General features: G+C 36.3%; 2 protein-coding genes across 2 annotated transcripts in view; one reads left to right on the top strand and one right to left on the bottom strand.

The window, feature by feature from the left end:
- Positions 1-2,351, bottom strand: part of prodhb (proline dehydrogenase (oxidase) 1b) — a 24,732-nt gene extending 22,381 nt beyond the window's left edge. The window contains exons 1-2 of the mRNA XM_056254771.1: positions 2,032-2,351; positions 1,268-1,476 (exon numbers count right to left, since the gene is read on the bottom strand). Of these exons, the coding sequence (XP_056110746.1) occupies positions 1,268-1,476; positions 2,032-2,304 (482 nt within the window). The 5' untranslated portion in view covers positions 2,305-2,351. The remainder of the gene's footprint in view (positions 1-1,267; positions 1,477-2,031) is intronic.
- Positions 2,352-3,504: 1,153 nt separating this feature from the next.
- The window catches only part of scarf2 (scavenger receptor class F, member 2), a 49,652-nt gene continuing 35,872 nt past the window's right edge, over positions 3,505-17,284 (top strand). The window contains exons 1-7 of the mRNA XM_056254770.1: positions 3,505-4,273; positions 9,700-9,758; positions 9,843-9,944; positions 12,798-13,314; positions 13,815-14,033; positions 14,735-14,863; positions 16,042-16,145. Coding sequence (XP_056110745.1) covers positions 4,119-4,273; positions 9,700-9,758; positions 9,843-9,944; positions 12,798-13,314; positions 13,815-14,033; positions 14,735-14,863; positions 16,042-16,145 — 1,285 coding nt within the window. The 5' untranslated portion in view covers positions 3,505-4,118. The remainder of the gene's footprint in view (positions 4,274-9,699; positions 9,759-9,842; positions 9,945-12,797; positions 13,315-13,814; positions 14,034-14,734; positions 14,864-16,041; positions 16,146-17,284) is intronic.

The following is a 17,284-nucleotide window of genomic DNA, read 5'->3' as shown; positions in this document are numbered from 1 at the left end:
GCATCATACCACCCAGCCATAACTGAAACTGAAATTATAACTATTAAACACATTTTTGTTCATTTAAATAAAGTTGAATTAAAAAGGAAATATAAATATTAGATGAAAAATTTAACAAAAAATGTGAAAAGGTGACCAACTAGCTGAAATGTCTCAGGGGAAAATTATAAGTCTGATTAATACATAAGTCAGATGTAGTATGCAAATTATACAACTAGTTTGTTCCAAATCCTAAGTGACTCATTTGGGACACACTCCATATCTCTCCATGTTTTGTCAAATTACAACAAGTCCAGCAATTTCTTTTGACTTCTTTTTGGGTTTCTCTTTGACTTTTCTTTTTGTTCAAGCCTTAATTAGGGGTTTCAGGCTCCGCATTCCCCCAATAATTCACTTCCTGGACAGGGATTTGTTCAAATCCCTACCCCTAAGTATGTGCAACATAGTGATGCTTGTCTTATAGAGAAACAGGTCTGAAGCATAAATAAACCCATTGTCTCAATACAGTATAAACTACTAAAACTTGTTCTCTTGTGGCAATAGAGAGCAGTTTTTGTTTGTATGTGTACCACAAGACCAAATTCCTAAACAGTGAGCGTGTTGATATCCTGAATATAAGCCAATCAGACACAATGGGCCTCGACCAAAACAACCAATGAAATCCCGGCACTTTGTTTACATCTGTGACAGCAGATCAAATCTCAGGCTATTTCTGTGAGCTCTCCGCATGAGCACAAATCACAGCATGGCCATTAACCTCTAGGCCCTCTACCGAAAAGTAGTTAGTTTGATGCAAAGCAAGTCTCAAAGACCAATTCAGACCAATAGATTTCAGATGCACACTGCCATGCAAACTAGGAGGGCCAAGAAGGGAGAAAGTTTTCAAAACACTTAAGTATTCACTAAACTAGCAGGTTGATATTAGGAGAGCAAAACATTCTTAATGAGCACTATAGCTCTCTATGGAGCTAAATAATTGCATTCATTTATATTCTGTTCTTATACCGGTGTGATCTACATCACTGGTTTATTTATCTGGCCCTTAATTGGTCAAGTCTGGATCATGTGTTCTGTGAATAAATGCTTGCAGACCAGTTCAAATGTTCGGCTGAACATCTCGAGTAACATTCTCCTGTCTAGACGATAGGCACCGTATTTTGTTCAATTGCTCACAAATCTTTCCAGTCACCTTACCTCCGATCGATGGAAGCAGCTTAAACATGGTAGTTTGCGGATGTAGGGACCAGAACTACAAGAGACCACTTACTCCATCTCTTTCCTCTCAGCTTCTTCCTGTGAGAGATCCTCTTCTACACTATAATCCAGCACAGCTCCCACTCCATACGCTTGGTTCTTCTGCACTACAGGCTTGATGGACTGATGGTCCTCGCCTGCCACAAACTGACCGTAGAACGTCATCTTCATGAACTGCTCAAACATCTTCTGTCCTAACAGCTTTCTGCTGAGATCTATTATCTGTAGGAGACAGAAATCAAATTGTCAAAGCATACACATGTTATAGTATGATCTGATTTCATTTTTAGCAATATTTAAAGGGATAGTTCACCCAAAAAATGTAATTCTGTCATCGTTTACATACCCTCAGGTTGTTCTTTGTTCTGCTGAACACAAAAAATATATATATTTTATCATTACAAAGATTTTTTTTTCTGAAGCTTCTTAATTTTCTGAACATTTGGTCCCTTGTGTCTGTAAAGGCTGAAACCCTGTGTAAACACATATGTTCAGTGTGTATTTCCACCTTCAAGTTGCCTAAAGGTTAAAAACACTTGCTCGAGGTTCATTCTATCCTTGCCAGTTGACTCTAGTAACTCTATACACTGACCACATGACTTCTTCCCTGGCAAGGTGCCATTCCTGTCAATCATCCAGGACAATGTCACAAAGAGTAATTCCATAGAGGATTCCTCCAATACAGGAATTCATGGAAGTCTGTCACATGCAGTACATGAAAGATCAGGATGGTACTCTTTATGAATGCATTCTATATGCATTAAACACATTACATACCTCTTTATTCGAGTCAACCAGGATGTCATAGGTGCACAGTTTGAAAACTACCAAGCTTCTCAGTAACTCAAGGGTGTCTTTGCTCTTGTAGGCTTCTTTGGTATGTTCAAAGTCAATGGAGATGTTGTTACTGAAGGACACATGCTTCTCTTGAGTGTTTGTTTTGGTTGAATGTAACGCTTGCACACTCCGTTGATGACCATGAGTGGAGATTGCAAAACTCCTGTCACGCGTCGCGAGCGCAAAAGCTGGAAGAGTTTTGCGGAGAGACATCAGTTCAAGACTTCTGTACTGACAATGTGCATAAAACAGACAAAGTTCGCCTGGTGTTTTTTTTTTGGAAACCACTCTGTCCTTGAGCACATCAAACGCTACCTGTGTGGGGTCCCACGCATGGAATGCCATAAAAGGAATGCTGTTGCATAAACGTTCCGTAAAAGAAATATCACAGTTTTATAATTCTGATGCAAATGAATATACATATTAATTTAAATAACATAGGCTACATATATAGTATACCATGTGATGATGTCAATACACCGAGGACAAAAATAAATACACTGAGGACTGTTTATTAAATCTTGCCTTTTGTCATTAGTTTTAATCTTGCTGTTTTGCTTATTGACGTACGTGACGTGACATTTGTTGAGCACGTTCCATGAAGTTAACAGTGGGGGGAGCCGTTGCATTGCTATTTCACTTTACAAGACTGAGGGATTTAGCTAATCTGACAAAACTTCAGGAGACATCCACAAATTATTCATAAAAAAATAATAATAGCTAACGATTTTTATTTATTTATTCAGAAAGAGTTATTTATGTATTTATTTATGAGAGAGAGAGAGAGAGAGAGAGAGAGAGAGAGAGAGAGAGAGAGAGAGAGAGAGAGAGAGAGAGAGAGAGAGAGAGAGAGAGAGAGACTTTTGAATTTTAAAACTCTTTATTTAAACGTACTAAATCACTAAAATACAATAAAATACAATATATTATACCCATGCTATGCAGCAGTGTGCTTATGCAAAACAAATCTTAAAATCATTAAAACAAATTGACCATCAGACATCACCAGTTGTCCCATCTTCTCATATTAGTGTGAAGCACCATTCACACCATTTAAACTCAAATTCATTTGTGATTTGATCAAATTTGTGTTCCACTCTGATTCTCGATTCAACCGAAGCAAGAATTGGCATTTTGCATGTTTTTCCCCTCAGCAGCCATTTTACAGGTCTTGTCCAACTATAAAATTCGAAGGTGCACTGTTCTCTGTGTGTGTGTGAGAGGGATTTGTTTAAATAAAACTATTCGATTTATTGGTTTGGTTGTGTTTACCAGATATAGCCTATACGTATTTAAATGTATAACCCACAGTTGCAAGGCTAACCCTCACTATAGGCTAATGAGGCGGCGTGCATGCGCTCGTGCGCGGGCATGTTGACGGAGGTTAGTAAGGGGGGCTGGAGGGATGGTGAAGTCCTAAACATATACTAAAGTCACACCCACTCGATGAGGAGCTGCTCCTGGTGGTTTCGGTTAGAATTGGGAAACCGCTGCACGCCAAAGAGAGCAGGCGCATCGAATTCCCAAGAGCCAGAGCCAGAGATAGGATCACTAATTAAGAATTTTCCTTCTGAAAAGAGAACAACGACCGTTTTAAAGTCCCCGTGCCTTTTCCAAAATGGACGCACATAAAGTTTTGCAGACTTTTTTTATTTTCTTGACATGCCTTGAAGCAGCACATCCTCTCTGAAAATCTACATTTTGGAAACAACGGCGGGAATCTCAGGGTGTCAGAAGTTTCCAGCAATGCAGCAGTTACATCCAGCAGTGTTTGGAGCGCTTAATAAAAGCAGAAGTTCTCCTCAGGAACTTGGGCTGGACGGAGGGAATAACTGTTTGGTTTTATAACTTCTGTGCACCCTCTCCTCCTCTTTTCTCTCCTCTGCCTCAGCCTTTGGAGTCTGAAAGAGAGTGGATAAACGATTTATGCGGATAAAGTAACGTACAAACGCTTGAACTCGAAGGTTTTGAGACTTCGGTGATACAGAATATCCCGTCAGAACTTCTAGAGTTTGTAAAAGAAAGGAATGCTGAACAGAAGAGGCGCATGGAGAGATGCTGTTTCTTCTACCATGGATCTAAGGGGCACTGTAGCGGTTTTAGTGCTTTTGCTTCTATGCTTGTGTCCCGTTTTCAGTCAAGAACTCAATCCAAAGGGTAGGAACGTGTGCAAAGTTCCAGGGTAAGTTGGATGAATAACTTTTAGGGGGAAGAAAATAAACGAAAGCATGTATTCTGCTAGATATTAAGCAAACAAGTAGCCTTTATGAAAATTCAATTTTATTAAGTGCAGCAATTAAACATTATTTCCGTGACCTTCAAGAAAACAGTAATGAAAATGAAAAAGAAGCCCTACATTAGCCTAAATTAAGAGTTCAAATTAAAAAATGATAAAGTCTTATGTTAATCTTTGCTTTAAAGTTAAACATAGGACCAAGTGTTTGTCATATCTGATTGTGTTGTTTTTGTGGTTATAAAACGAATGAATTATAGCCTAATATGAAAGTGCACAGAAAATAGTTATTCAACTTTTAAAACTGTACTTAAGTTTTTTTTTTTTTTTTTTGGATGACGTTCCAAATAGCAAATTGTTTGAATCGGATGTGTGTCAGTCACCCTGTTTCACATCTGGGTCACTGACACACATTGAGAGATAGAGGGCGACACCAATTACTCTGAAGCATTGAAGTCGTGGCATAGTTTAGATACTGCATAAAAGCCTACGTAAAAGAACAATAATTAAATTAATTGGTATTAAAATACTTCTAAAAGCCCATAAAAATGCATAAAAACTAAAACTGAAAAAAAAAAAAAAAAAAAAAACATGCATCATTTGATATCAAAGAACTGGTAATAATCTTTCAAGGCCTACTCAGTATTTTAGAGAGTTTGAAACGGCAAGACTTAGAGTATGATCTACAGTTCCACACTCGTTGCAGATTCTAAACTCTTCTCTAACCTAAACACAGATATCATCAAGGGTGTGACATCTAGTCACAACACTATATCCATGACCTACATTTCATTCCAAGTAGAATAGATGTAGAAGGCTAATCACATTGATCAATATTGATGTCCAAATGAATCTATCAAATCACAGAGGCACACATTTACAAATACTGTAAATATCACAGGCAATCAGGGATCAAATAGTGATTAACTTTTGAATGGATAACTGCAATGCCTAAATCTAATGAGCAGGATGGATGATAGCTTATGTAATACTGATATCAGAAGCATTTCAACATTGAATTTGATAGTGAGGGAATTTTTTTTTGTGCCTTTTTTCGAATGCACCCATCTTTAAAAAAACTATTAACTAAAAAGAACTATTTATGTTTTATAATTAAATTTCAACAATTATTTTAAGAGTTTTCGGTTGATTTCTGTTTAAACATTATACATTCACATGTCTAAATTTGGTCAGTCCAACCTTCTGCAGATATTTTGCTTCAAACTACACTGCTCTTTTCCATATAATAATAATGCTGATCAAGTTCATTCGCAATTTTGCTTCTTTATATTAGTCATACTTTAGGTTGGGACCACTTGGTAATTTTCCTTTCTTTTGTCATGTCTAACCTCGCCCTGGGCAGCATGTGACCCAAGACTAAAAGTGCTGCCCCTTCAAAGAAAGGACCTACATATACACTTCTATTCGAAAGTTGGGTTTGTATTTAAAAGAAGTCTCTTATATGCTCACAGAGGCTGCATTTATTTAATCAAAAATACAGTAAAATGGGCGATATTGTTACAAATTAAAATAACTGTTTTAAATGTCATTATAACATTATAAATGTCCTTACTGTCAAGCTTGATCTATTTAATGCTTCCTTGATGGATAAAAGTATTAAAGAGATAGTTCACCCAAAATTAAAATTCTGTAATTTACTCGCCCTTAAGTTGTTCCAAACTTGTATGAATTTCTTTCTTCTGCTGAACATAAAAAAAAAGAAGATACTTTGAAAAATATGGGTAACCAAACAGTTGATGGGCCCCATTGACTGCCATAGTATGGAGGAAAGAAAATATACTATGGAATATATCATCAACCTTTTGGTTACCACTGACATTCTTCAAAATATCTTCTTTTGTGTTCAGCGGAAGAAAGTAATTCATACAGGTTTGGAACAACTTGAGCGTGAGTAAATGATTTTTTAATTCTAAGTTTTAAATTAAAGCTGCATTCCGTATCTTTTTGGGTTAAAAATGACCCAAAATAAAATTGAGCAAGTACATAACCAGCTAGTGTTCAAAACTATCTACTTGCCTTAGCTCGATTCAAAATGGTAAGCTTGTAATAATGTTTTTAATTCCAGTGGTACTGGTGGATTTCCGGATGTGAGGATGTTGGAGGTGGAGATTTATAGCCTTTTCTCACAGCACTTGATATAAACTTATCAATTTGATGGTGGATCCAGAAAGGTTCAAACGACAATCACCAGTGACAACAGATTCACCCGCTGTAAAATGCAAAAGACTTTGTTCGGACTTCGGAGTGGCTACAGAAAAAAAAGAGACTGCAACCGGACCCATGCGAAAACAAGGATAAATATCGGAAAGGCATTACATGTAGTCGCACAATGCTGATGTTGTTAACATTAACAATTTGAGAACAAAGTATAATTTGCACAGTTTGACGTGATATGATATCGTCGATCGTTAGATTTAATCAGCGCGATTTACTGCAATGTTTTTTCCCCCCTAGTTGGTCAGAACAAAAGTGGATGTTACTTGTTCAGATTACATTTTCCGGTGAAAAGTCTTATGTTGGTCATACTTCCGAAAAGTAGAATTTGTGATTCTGAATGCCAGTATCCACACCGGCGCAGCAACTGACAGACGCACACTCTCCTCAAAACATTGTGTTCATCCGCGCTGTGCCGTACCGAGGCACAACCCACGTAAAGTTGATAATTCCGCGAATAATTGCAATTGCAGATTTCGAACAGAGATGGCGACAAAGAGGGAAAACTACGGACTGCAGCTTTAAGTTTCTTTAAAAAAAAAAAACACACACACACATTAACTGAGCCAAAACTTTTGAATGGTAGTGGATGCCAAATACAAAATTCACAAAAAAATGAATTGGTCATGGTGAACCTGCAGATCATTTCAAAATGCTTTCCCAAAAGTATCTTCAGCCAACTATGGGTACAATTTCCGTCGTTATCAGCATATAGTTCAACGAGTCGGTGTTTCCCGAAATCATATAGTTAGTCCTCAGATGGCATGTCCGCAATTTATAACAAAAAATTCTAGAATTAATTTGATCTCAAACGGATTCATTAAAAAAAGTTATTACTCCACCACCTGTGTGACATCATAAACCAACATGGTTGAAGCAGCGAGTTATGTAGTTGTACAGGAAAACACACCCCTGGCCGATAACCAGGGTAACCTGTTCAGTGTTCAAATAATCTTCATGAGGAGCATTATGTTGCAAAAAGCTAAATTTAGATGTATGAATATAGTTTATCTCAAAATCATGTTGCATTTTAGGGGAATTCTACTAGCAGTGTTATGCGATGAATGGTTTACGCGTGTGTTTACTTTGCGATTACTGGCTCCAGATGGCTATCACTGTACTTTAGATCAAAATGGAAACCACCAGATACAATCTAATGTGTATTCTCTCAAACAGAGATTCTCACCAACCACAGACGTTGACAGGAAGTTCACGTTCTTTTAACAAAATTGCTCAAAATTTCCACACAGGACTTTATTGTTGCTGAGTCAAGTTTGGCCCTCTAGCTGTTGACTGATGCTCAATTTCCATTTGTTTAAGCTTTCATCCGCGGCGCTAGCTTCACGTTCTCGCTGTGTGTGTATGTCGGGTTTGACACAGTGCAGAGAAGTCAGGGCTGTGGTGTAGATCATGTCTGGGTAAGACACGCACACATAGGCTAAACAAACTCTGACTGAATGCAGAGAGCGGCCCCCACGCTTCAGAGGAAGCCAAAGTGTGGACAAGGCCTCGCAGAGGTCACATGTGGCGGAATATGAGGGGCGGCGTATGTCTTATATCTAACAAGCACTTAGAGAGTATTCAGTTTTAACGGGAAGCCACTTGAAGTAGAGATAGCAGGGGTAATTTGAAATGTTTACCATTCACTACCAATCAAAAGTTTGGAGTTGGTAAGATTGTTTTTGAAGTGTCTGTTCACCCAGGCTGGATTTTTTTTTAATCAAAAATACAGAAAAACAATAATTACATTCTGTTCGGTTTTCCAGTGTCACATGATCCTTCAGAAATCATTCTAATATGCCGATTTGCTGCTCAAGAAAGCCAATTTCTTACTACTATCAATGTTGAAAACAATTGTGCTACTTAATATTGTTCTGGAAACCATAATGCATTTTTTCAGGATTCTTTGATAAAAAGTTAATCTATATAAAATATAGAAACCTTTTGTGACATTTCAAATGTCTTTACTGTCACTTTTGACCAATTTAATGCTTCGTTGCTGAATAAAAGTATTGATTTCTTAAAAAAAAAAAAAAAAAAAAAATCTTACTGACCCTAAACTTTTGAATGGTAGTTTATTAGTCTACAAACATGTTGAAACCTTTAGATGCATTGTGCTGTGGTGCTCATATGGGAGACACAGGTTTGAATCAGGTCCTCATTGTGTCCCAAATCCATTCCTCCCATCATTTTCTGTCAAAAGAAAGGCATGCAACAATAAGTTTCTGCAGCAGGGCTGTTGTGTGATGCTTTGAATAAAACATCCACCGCAGACACATGCAAAATTCCACCGGGATCATATGTGTTGGATTAAAAGAGTAATTCACCCCCAAAAAAAAAAAAATTCTGTCATTATTTACTCACTCATGCCATTCCAAACCCGTATGACTTACTTTCTTCTGTGGAACACAAAGGAGATGTTATGACTCACACATATTTTCATTCGTCTGAAGCAGTTTGATAGCTTCATGTGAGGAATTAACCAAATTTAAGTCATTATTCACTGAAAATTTATATTTACAACAGATGCATACAAAAAATTGCAAATGACATGAGAGCTACAAATTCAGGGATTTTCAGTGAAACAAATTTCAATTCAGTTCCACACAAAAAGCAATATTGTGGTTTCAGAAGAATGTGTTTAAATAAGTTTAAGAGAATTAAACTTATTAGACTGATTACAGGCCTAATGCAGGACATTTGCATTACTAATCACATCAGGCTGTGGCCTTATTTTGGATCCAGCCACTCATTGTTTTTCCACATCTGACGATGCAATGAAGTTATCGCTTCAAACGGGATGTCTGGTTCGCATGACTCCTGTCGGTGAGAGGGTGGAGAATGGAATGAATGCTTACGCTTGTGTTTGTGCGAGTGGATGCGGGTTTGCTATCTGAAACATCTGCGCTTGTGAAGCTCAGAAGAAGCTACAGATGGCACCCAGACATTTGCAATATTCCATATGCTTAAACCTCTCACGGACAGTTGAAACTTTGGTCAGGGCATTTGCAAAATATGCTGACTCGAACGTTTAACGATCAGCTGTCCTTCGAGATGTCAGCTAAATGTTGTTGCTTGAATATTCAAGCCAATGCACTTTATCTTGATCATTTCATCATGATTTGTCATCTTATCACTAGGTCATCAGAGATTACGTGTTGCAGCAGATGGGCGCAGCAAGGTGAAGAGTGTTTAACACGTAAGTGTCATTTCCTGTATGTTAGATCACTTCCTGAGAGCACGTTACTTGATTTATTTCTTGACCATGTCCTTGTCCCCTCAGCTCTCTGTGAAGGCAACTTCACTTGTAATGAGAACGAGGTGTGTGTCCGACCGAACGAATGCCGGTGTCGTCATGGATATTTTGGGGCAAGTTGTGACACAAGTGAGATGCTTTTTTTCTTTTTCAGATTAAAGTGACAGATTTTAATAATTAAAAACTAGGGCTGTCAAACAATTAATCACGATTAATCGCATCCAAAATAAAAGTTTGTGTTCACATAATATATGTGTGTGTACTGTGTATAATTATTTTTTAATACATAAATACCCACACATGCATGTGTATTTAATAAATATTTGCATGTATATACTGTATATAGACTGAATGTAGCCTATATATAATGTATATTGTATATAAATATAAACATTTTATATATAAATAACATATTTTTCTGAAGTATATACATGTGTGCATTTATATACAAAATAATTATACACAGTACACACACAAATATTATGTAAACACAAACTTTTATTTTGGATGCGATTAATCTTTGGACAGCCCTATTAAAAACGTATACCCTTTAATTAGCCTAATGCACTCCTAAAAACTGAGAAAATAAACTTTTAACAGATATATACCAAGTTCTGTCATGAATCTCTAGATTGCGCAGGCTGATATGATAAGGTCCTTAACGCAAACTGCTGACAATTACATTTTTAACTACACCGCTCAAGCTGATTGGTTCCTGTTGCATCTGCAGCCAATGAGCTTGCTGCTCAACATTTAAATAGTCAGTGTTTGCTGAAGCAGTTTCTCTTAAAACCCTCCCCCTTCCCCAGCTCCACCTGTATAGATCTGCTACGAGTAATTTCATATATGCTATTTGTACAGCAGCAGCATGTCTTACATGCTCACAGCAGTGTGTCTGTGTATGTAAAGCAGTAGAAAGTCTCTGTACTTGCTCTGCAGCAGCAATAATCAACAGCAGTAGCGTAGCCAAGACCAAATACATTATATGTGTTGTATAGTCATGATAGAAATGCCTTTAAAATATTTCTTTTCCAGATAAAGTGTGTAAAAATTATTTCATGATTATTCATCTTGTCTGCAGGGGTGTATTTCAAGGAATAGTTCACCCCAAAATTTAAATGATCCCATAATTTTCTCACCCTCAAGCCATCCTAGGTGTATATGACTTTTTTCTTGCAGCCAAACAAAACAATCGGAGTTATATTAAACAATATCCTGGCTCTTCCCAGCTTTGTAATGGCATTGAAAAGAGCCTGAGTTTATGAAGCTCCAAGAGTGCATCCATCTTTCCTAACATCCATCCATCTATTCGTCAGAAAACAAATCCATATGACTCCAGTGGTTTAATAAATGCGTTCTGCAGTTAAGCAACGGGTTTTTGTAAGAAAAATATCAATTTTTAAAACTTTATAAACTATAATCACTGGCTTCCGGCAACGGCCGTATGCACGTTCACAAGAGAGTTACATGGTTTTTGCGAGAGGCGTCTATTCTCACCTAAGCTTTCGCTATGCCTACGTCGTACGTCGGGTCAGTGGTCACCCTTCCGCCCGAACTCTCTCGTGAATGCGCGTACGGCTGTTTGCTGGAAGCCACTAATTATAGTTTATAAAGTTTTAAATATGGATATCGTGGGAAGAGCCAGGATATTATTCAATATAACTTTGATTGTGTTCGGCTGAAAGAAGAAAGTCATAAACACCTGGCTGGAGGGTAAGTAAATTATAGGATCATTTTTATTTTTGGTTGAACTATTCCTTTAAATTTGTGTCATGCTCTTAAATGTCCCCTTCTGATTGGCAAAAGCAAATAGAAAATCCTCAAGTCAAATCCTTCAATATGTCCCACTCTAAATTCAGCATATGCTTCAATATAACAAAGAAAATTGTCTGCAAAATTAAAAGTGCTGCTAGTAAAAAAGAAATATAAAAAAAATCGGCAGACTTAAAGACAACATGACATCATAATTGAACTTACTTTCTTTAAATATGTCCATTACTGTAAAGAATAAATCTCATAATCGTTCATAATCATATAGTTCATTCACCTCTCAAATGACTTTTCGTTCCTAAAGACATAACCAAGGCCAATTACTGTACCTATATATACACAATGCCTTTAAAAAAAGAAAAAAACTTAATGATCTCACACTTTTGAAAGAAATCAATACATTATTCAGCAAGGATGCGTTAAACGGATCAAAAGTGAAAGTAAAGACATTTATAATTTATAATTAATTTAGATTTCAAATAAATGCTGCTATTTTGCATTTTCTATTCATCAAAGAATTCTGAAAAAAATGCATCACTATTTCCACAAAAATATTAATCAGCACAACAGTTTTTAACATAGATAATAATAATAATTTTAATAATATGATTTTTGAAGGATCATGTGACTGAAGAAATTAATACTTTTACTTAGTGACATTAAAGACTTTTGTTTTGTAAATTATTTTCTTTTGAACTTTCTATTCATCAAAGGATCCTAAAATAAAGATCAGTTAAAAAAATAATAATAATTAAGCAGCACACCTGTTTTCATTGATAATAATAATAAATGTTTATTGAGCAGCAAATCTGCAAATTAGAATGAATTCTGAAGGATCATGTGACACTGAAGACTGGAGTAATGATGCTGAAAATTTAGCTTTTTCATCACATGAATAAATTAGATTTTAAAATATATTCAAATATAAAATCGGTTCAGATCAAATAAATGCAGTCTTGGTGAGCATAAGAGACTACTTTCTAAAATATTGTACTGCCCCCAAACTTTTGAACGGTACTCTATATACATCACATTAATATTAAGAAATTGTATTTACAAAATACTAGACATTTTATGCGCTAGTTAAAGAATATTTAACTAAGCAATCTGAATTTTAGCCAAATAAACTTCAACAATGACACCTGAAATCATTCCTTCAGCTTCCCAGTTGCACAGTAAACTACAACCTGTGCATCTTTTTGATTCCCCTAGAGTGTCCCGCTCAGTTCTGGGGTCCGGACTGCAAGGGCATGTGCACGTGCCACCCTAACGGTAAATGTGACGACGTGACCGGGAAGTGCACGTGCTACCCCAACCGCTGGGGTGAAAACTGCGAGAAGTCCTGCAACTGTCAGAAAGGGAAATGTGACCAGGAGACGGGCAAATGCACCTGCCATACTGGTTACTGGGGACCGCAGTGCAACAACAACTGCTACTGCAGCACCAACTCTGTGTGCGATCAGACGGGCCGCTGCATCTGCAACCCTGGCTGGTACGGCCGAAGTTGCGCTGCTCAATGTCTGTGTAATAACTCGCCTTGTGAGCAGTATTCAGGCCGATGTCAGTGTAGGGAGAGGCTTTGGGGTCAGCGCTGTGAGCGGTACTGTCAGTGCGTGCATGGGAAGTGTAACCCGGCTGATGGATCATGCACCTGTAAACCCGGATACAGAGGAAAGCTATGCCGGGAGCCGTGTCCAGCTGGGCTCTATGGACAGACCTGCAAAAACAGGTGAGGAAAAGTTATATACACTACCAGCCAAAAGTTTGTTTTTGAAAGAAGCCTCTTATGTTCACTAACACTGAATTTATTTGATCTAAAATACTGTAAAAAAAAAATAAAAATAATAATAATATTGTGAAATATGAAAAGAACAGTTTTCTATTTTAATATATTTTAAAATGTAATTTTTTCCTGTGATGGCAGAGCTGAATTTTCAGCATCATTACTCCAGTCTTCAGTCCGTACTTATTCTACTAACCCTAACCTAATAGTGTACTACTCTAATTAGAGTTGCAAGTTATTGAGAGTTAGTAGAATGTCTAAAATGGAAATGAAGTGTAACCGAAAATCTTAATTATTCCAAACTTTTGAGCAGCAGTGTGCAGTATATTCGTATTTCGGTATAGAGCTTTATATCTTCTTGATTTTATTGCCATAACTTGTTCTCTTCTTTTTCTGACTGACCATACCTGGACGATCCCGGACTTTCCTTTTTGCCGTTGATTCAGGTGTGGCCACTGTAAAGGCCAGCAGCCCTGTAAGGTGACGGACGGTCGCTGTGTAACGTGTGAGAGCGGCTGGAACGGGACAAGATGTGACCAGCCGTGTGTGGAGGGTTACTTCGGAGAGAACTGTAAGGATCAGTGTCCACCGTGCAAAGACGGTCACTTCTGCAACCGCATCGATGGGAAGTGCTCCCACTGCAATCCCGGCTGGATTGGAGATCGGTATGAATCTTTGGCTGACAGTGAACCCTATTGTAGCTTAGAGTTATAAAAGAATTTCTGTTAATGAAACAACAAAACATTTTTTTTTTATCACTTGGTATTAGACAACTGAGGGGGAATTCACTAAGAAAGTGTTATTTACACACACATACTATATGATTGAAATTATAATAATAATAAACATAAATAGAAGCACATCAAATCTAAACAAAACATTTATACATCAACACACTATTAAAAGTTTGTGGTTGGAAAGATTTGTAATGCGTTAAAGGAAATGTTTAGAGAAGTCTCTTATTCTCACCAAGGCTGCATTTATTTGATCAAAAAAATACAATAAAACTGTAATGTTGTGAAATATTATTACAATTTAAAACTTCCGTTTTCTATTGTAATATATTGTAAAATGTAATTTATTCCTGATGCAAAGTGGAATTTTCAGCATTATTACTCCAGTCTTCAGTGTCACATGATCCTTCACAAATGCTGCTTAACAAACTTTTTATTATTATTATCAATGTTGAGAACAGCTGCGCTGCGTAATATTTTTGTGGAAACCTTTTATGGATATTTCACTATTTAATGAATAGAACGTTTATAAGATCACCTCTCAAATTCTTCCCATGTTGCTCCTCGAAGACTCTTTCCATGAAAACTTGACCCTTGATCCTCAGTCTGTTTGTATTTTTGTCTTTGTGTAGCTGTGAGGTGCGCTGTCCTAACGGCACCTATGGAGACAACTGTGAAAAAGACTGCAGCCACTGTTTTAATGGAGACTGCCATTTTGCCACAGGAGAGTGTCTCTGTGACCCTGGCTTCAATGGGACATAGTAAGTCACATCTCTGAGTCACGCACATATTTAGGTCATCTTGATATCAAGGCCTGTTTTCACTAACGGATGAATCACAAAATCAACAAAGAGTCATTCTAAATGGTTTAAAGATGAGTAACTTTAAACAAATTGCAGTGTGCTAAACAGGACACCCCAAATGGTTAAATGAGAATTAGTTATTTGCCAAACACAAATTCATATTCAACACATAAATTGCCCTTGCCCTTTCAAACTCGGTAGTCTATAATTACAGTAATTGAAAGAGAATAATATTGATGAGCCTGAATCACTTAAATGTCCAGACTCCACTCATACTTTGTACAGGAGAAAATTTCAGGCTTTTTGTATTATTAATAAATTGTTCCTGTGATCAAAGCTGAATTTTCAGCATCATTACACATGATCGTGTCACATGATCCTGAAATCATTCTAATATGCTGATTTGCTGCTCAAAAAACATATTATTATTATCATTGTTGATAACAGTCGTGTTGCTTAACATGTTGTGAAACTGATGAATAGAAAGTTGAAAAGATCAGAATTTATTTTAAATAGAAATCTTTTGTAAAATTATACATATCTTTACTGACACTTTTGATCAATGTCCTTGCTGAATAAAAGTATTCATTACATTTAAATTTAAATTAAAAAAGAAAATCCTACTGACCCCATACTAGTGAACGGTATAGTGAACCATTAAATACATAAATTGTTAGATTATTCAGCATTCTAAATCTTAAATTGCATTCTTGTAATATTTGCATATTAAACTGCAATTGGTTTCTTTAGGAAATGCCAAATTAGTTTCTTTCAGTTAGTTCACAATATATCATACCTTTATCTTCAATTGATGAAACTTCACTTTAAAAACACAAAAATAAAATGTATTTTTAATGCAATACTTCCCTTTTCTCTGCAAGACATTTGAAATATTTTGTCGGTTTCAGTTCAGTGACGTTCAGTGTCTTTCAATAAGAACTTCTGTGCTTGTTTCATTTATTATAATTGTTCATTCCTCTTTTCTGTTCTTGGATTTGCATTGCCAACATCTACATAATTGCCCATAATTCCCCAAACTGCCGTGTTTCATTTTCACTGGAAACTCCTGTTGCTTTGTACACAATGATTGCATTGACTGTCTTTCTCAATGCTCTTTGCATTTCTTTTCATTTTAGCTGCAACCTGACCTGTGAGTTCGGTCAGTTCGGAGTGAACTGTGCCCAGACCTGTCCATGTCACGACAAGAACTGCAACCCAGTGTCAGGGGCCTGCAACCTATGTAAGAAACCCTTCCTGTCGCTCTTTAGAATAATTAAATTGTCATTTCTCAAGCTATGTTATGTCATTTGCTATGGAGACACAAAAGAACCCATGAGATTTTGAGATATAGTTACTTATGGGGTCCAACATCAGTCATATTTTCCATTACGTAAAGGGAGAGAGAAATAGCTGCCCAGTTGACGCAGGGGTCAACTCAAGATTCAACCTTTTGACTCGCAGCGGATTTGTTTTTAAATCATGTCATGATCATTACTCGCATTATGCAGTGTATTACCACCATCCTGGCAGATGTTTGATATTCCCTAGCCAAGCTGTTTTCATCAATGCTATATTTAAAGGGATTTACACTATTGGTCAATGCTTGGGGTCAGTAAACTTTTTTTTTTTTTTTTTTTTTTACAAGGAAATTAATACTTTTATTGAGTAAGGATGCATTTGATCAAAACGGGACAGTAAATACATTTATGTTACAAAATATTTATATTTCAAATAAATGCTGTTCATCAAAGAATCCTGAAGCATGCATTACAGTTTCCACAAAATATTAGGAATATTAGGGAGCAACACAACTGCTTTCAACAAGAAAATGTTTCTTGAGCAGCAAATCAGCATATTAGAATGTTTTCTGAAGGATCATGTGACACTGAAGACTGGAGTAATGATGCTGAAAATTCACATCATATAAATAAATAAATAAAAATACATATTCAAACAGAAAACAGTTATTCTAAATTGTAATAATATTTCACAATATTACTGATTTTACTGTATTTTTGATCAAATAAATGCAGCCTTGGTGAGGACGAGACAAAAAAAAATACCAACCCTAATATTTTTTCCATTAAAAATATCTAAACATCCTAATTATTTTGAATGAAATGTATTTTTTTCTTACCCCACTGACAACATATTTTTGTCATAAGCAAATTTGTTTGTCAAGTTTATATTTAAAACAATAAAAACAAATGCCAATGTGGTAAGAAACATTTATTTATTTTCAAGATACAGTATATTTACTAAAAAAAAAAGTATTATAATCTTATAAATTTACCTTTGTCTTTAAATTTATCTTATCTTAACCCCGCCAGGATTTTTTCTTTTTTAATTTTGCCAGCATTTTTGATCATTTTCACAAAA

Source organism: Rhinichthys klamathensis, unplaced genomic scaffold (assembly GCF_029890125.1).
Source record: "Rhinichthys klamathensis goyatoka isolate OS25496 unplaced genomic scaffold, OSU_Roscu_1.1 h1tg000114l_1, whole genome shotgun sequence".
Classification (NCBI taxonomy): domain Eukaryota; kingdom Metazoa; phylum Chordata; class Actinopteri; order Cypriniformes; family Leuciscidae; genus Rhinichthys; species Rhinichthys klamathensis.
The sequence above is the reverse complement of the archived record's forward strand: the minus strand, read 5'-3'. Positions and strand labels throughout refer to the sequence as shown.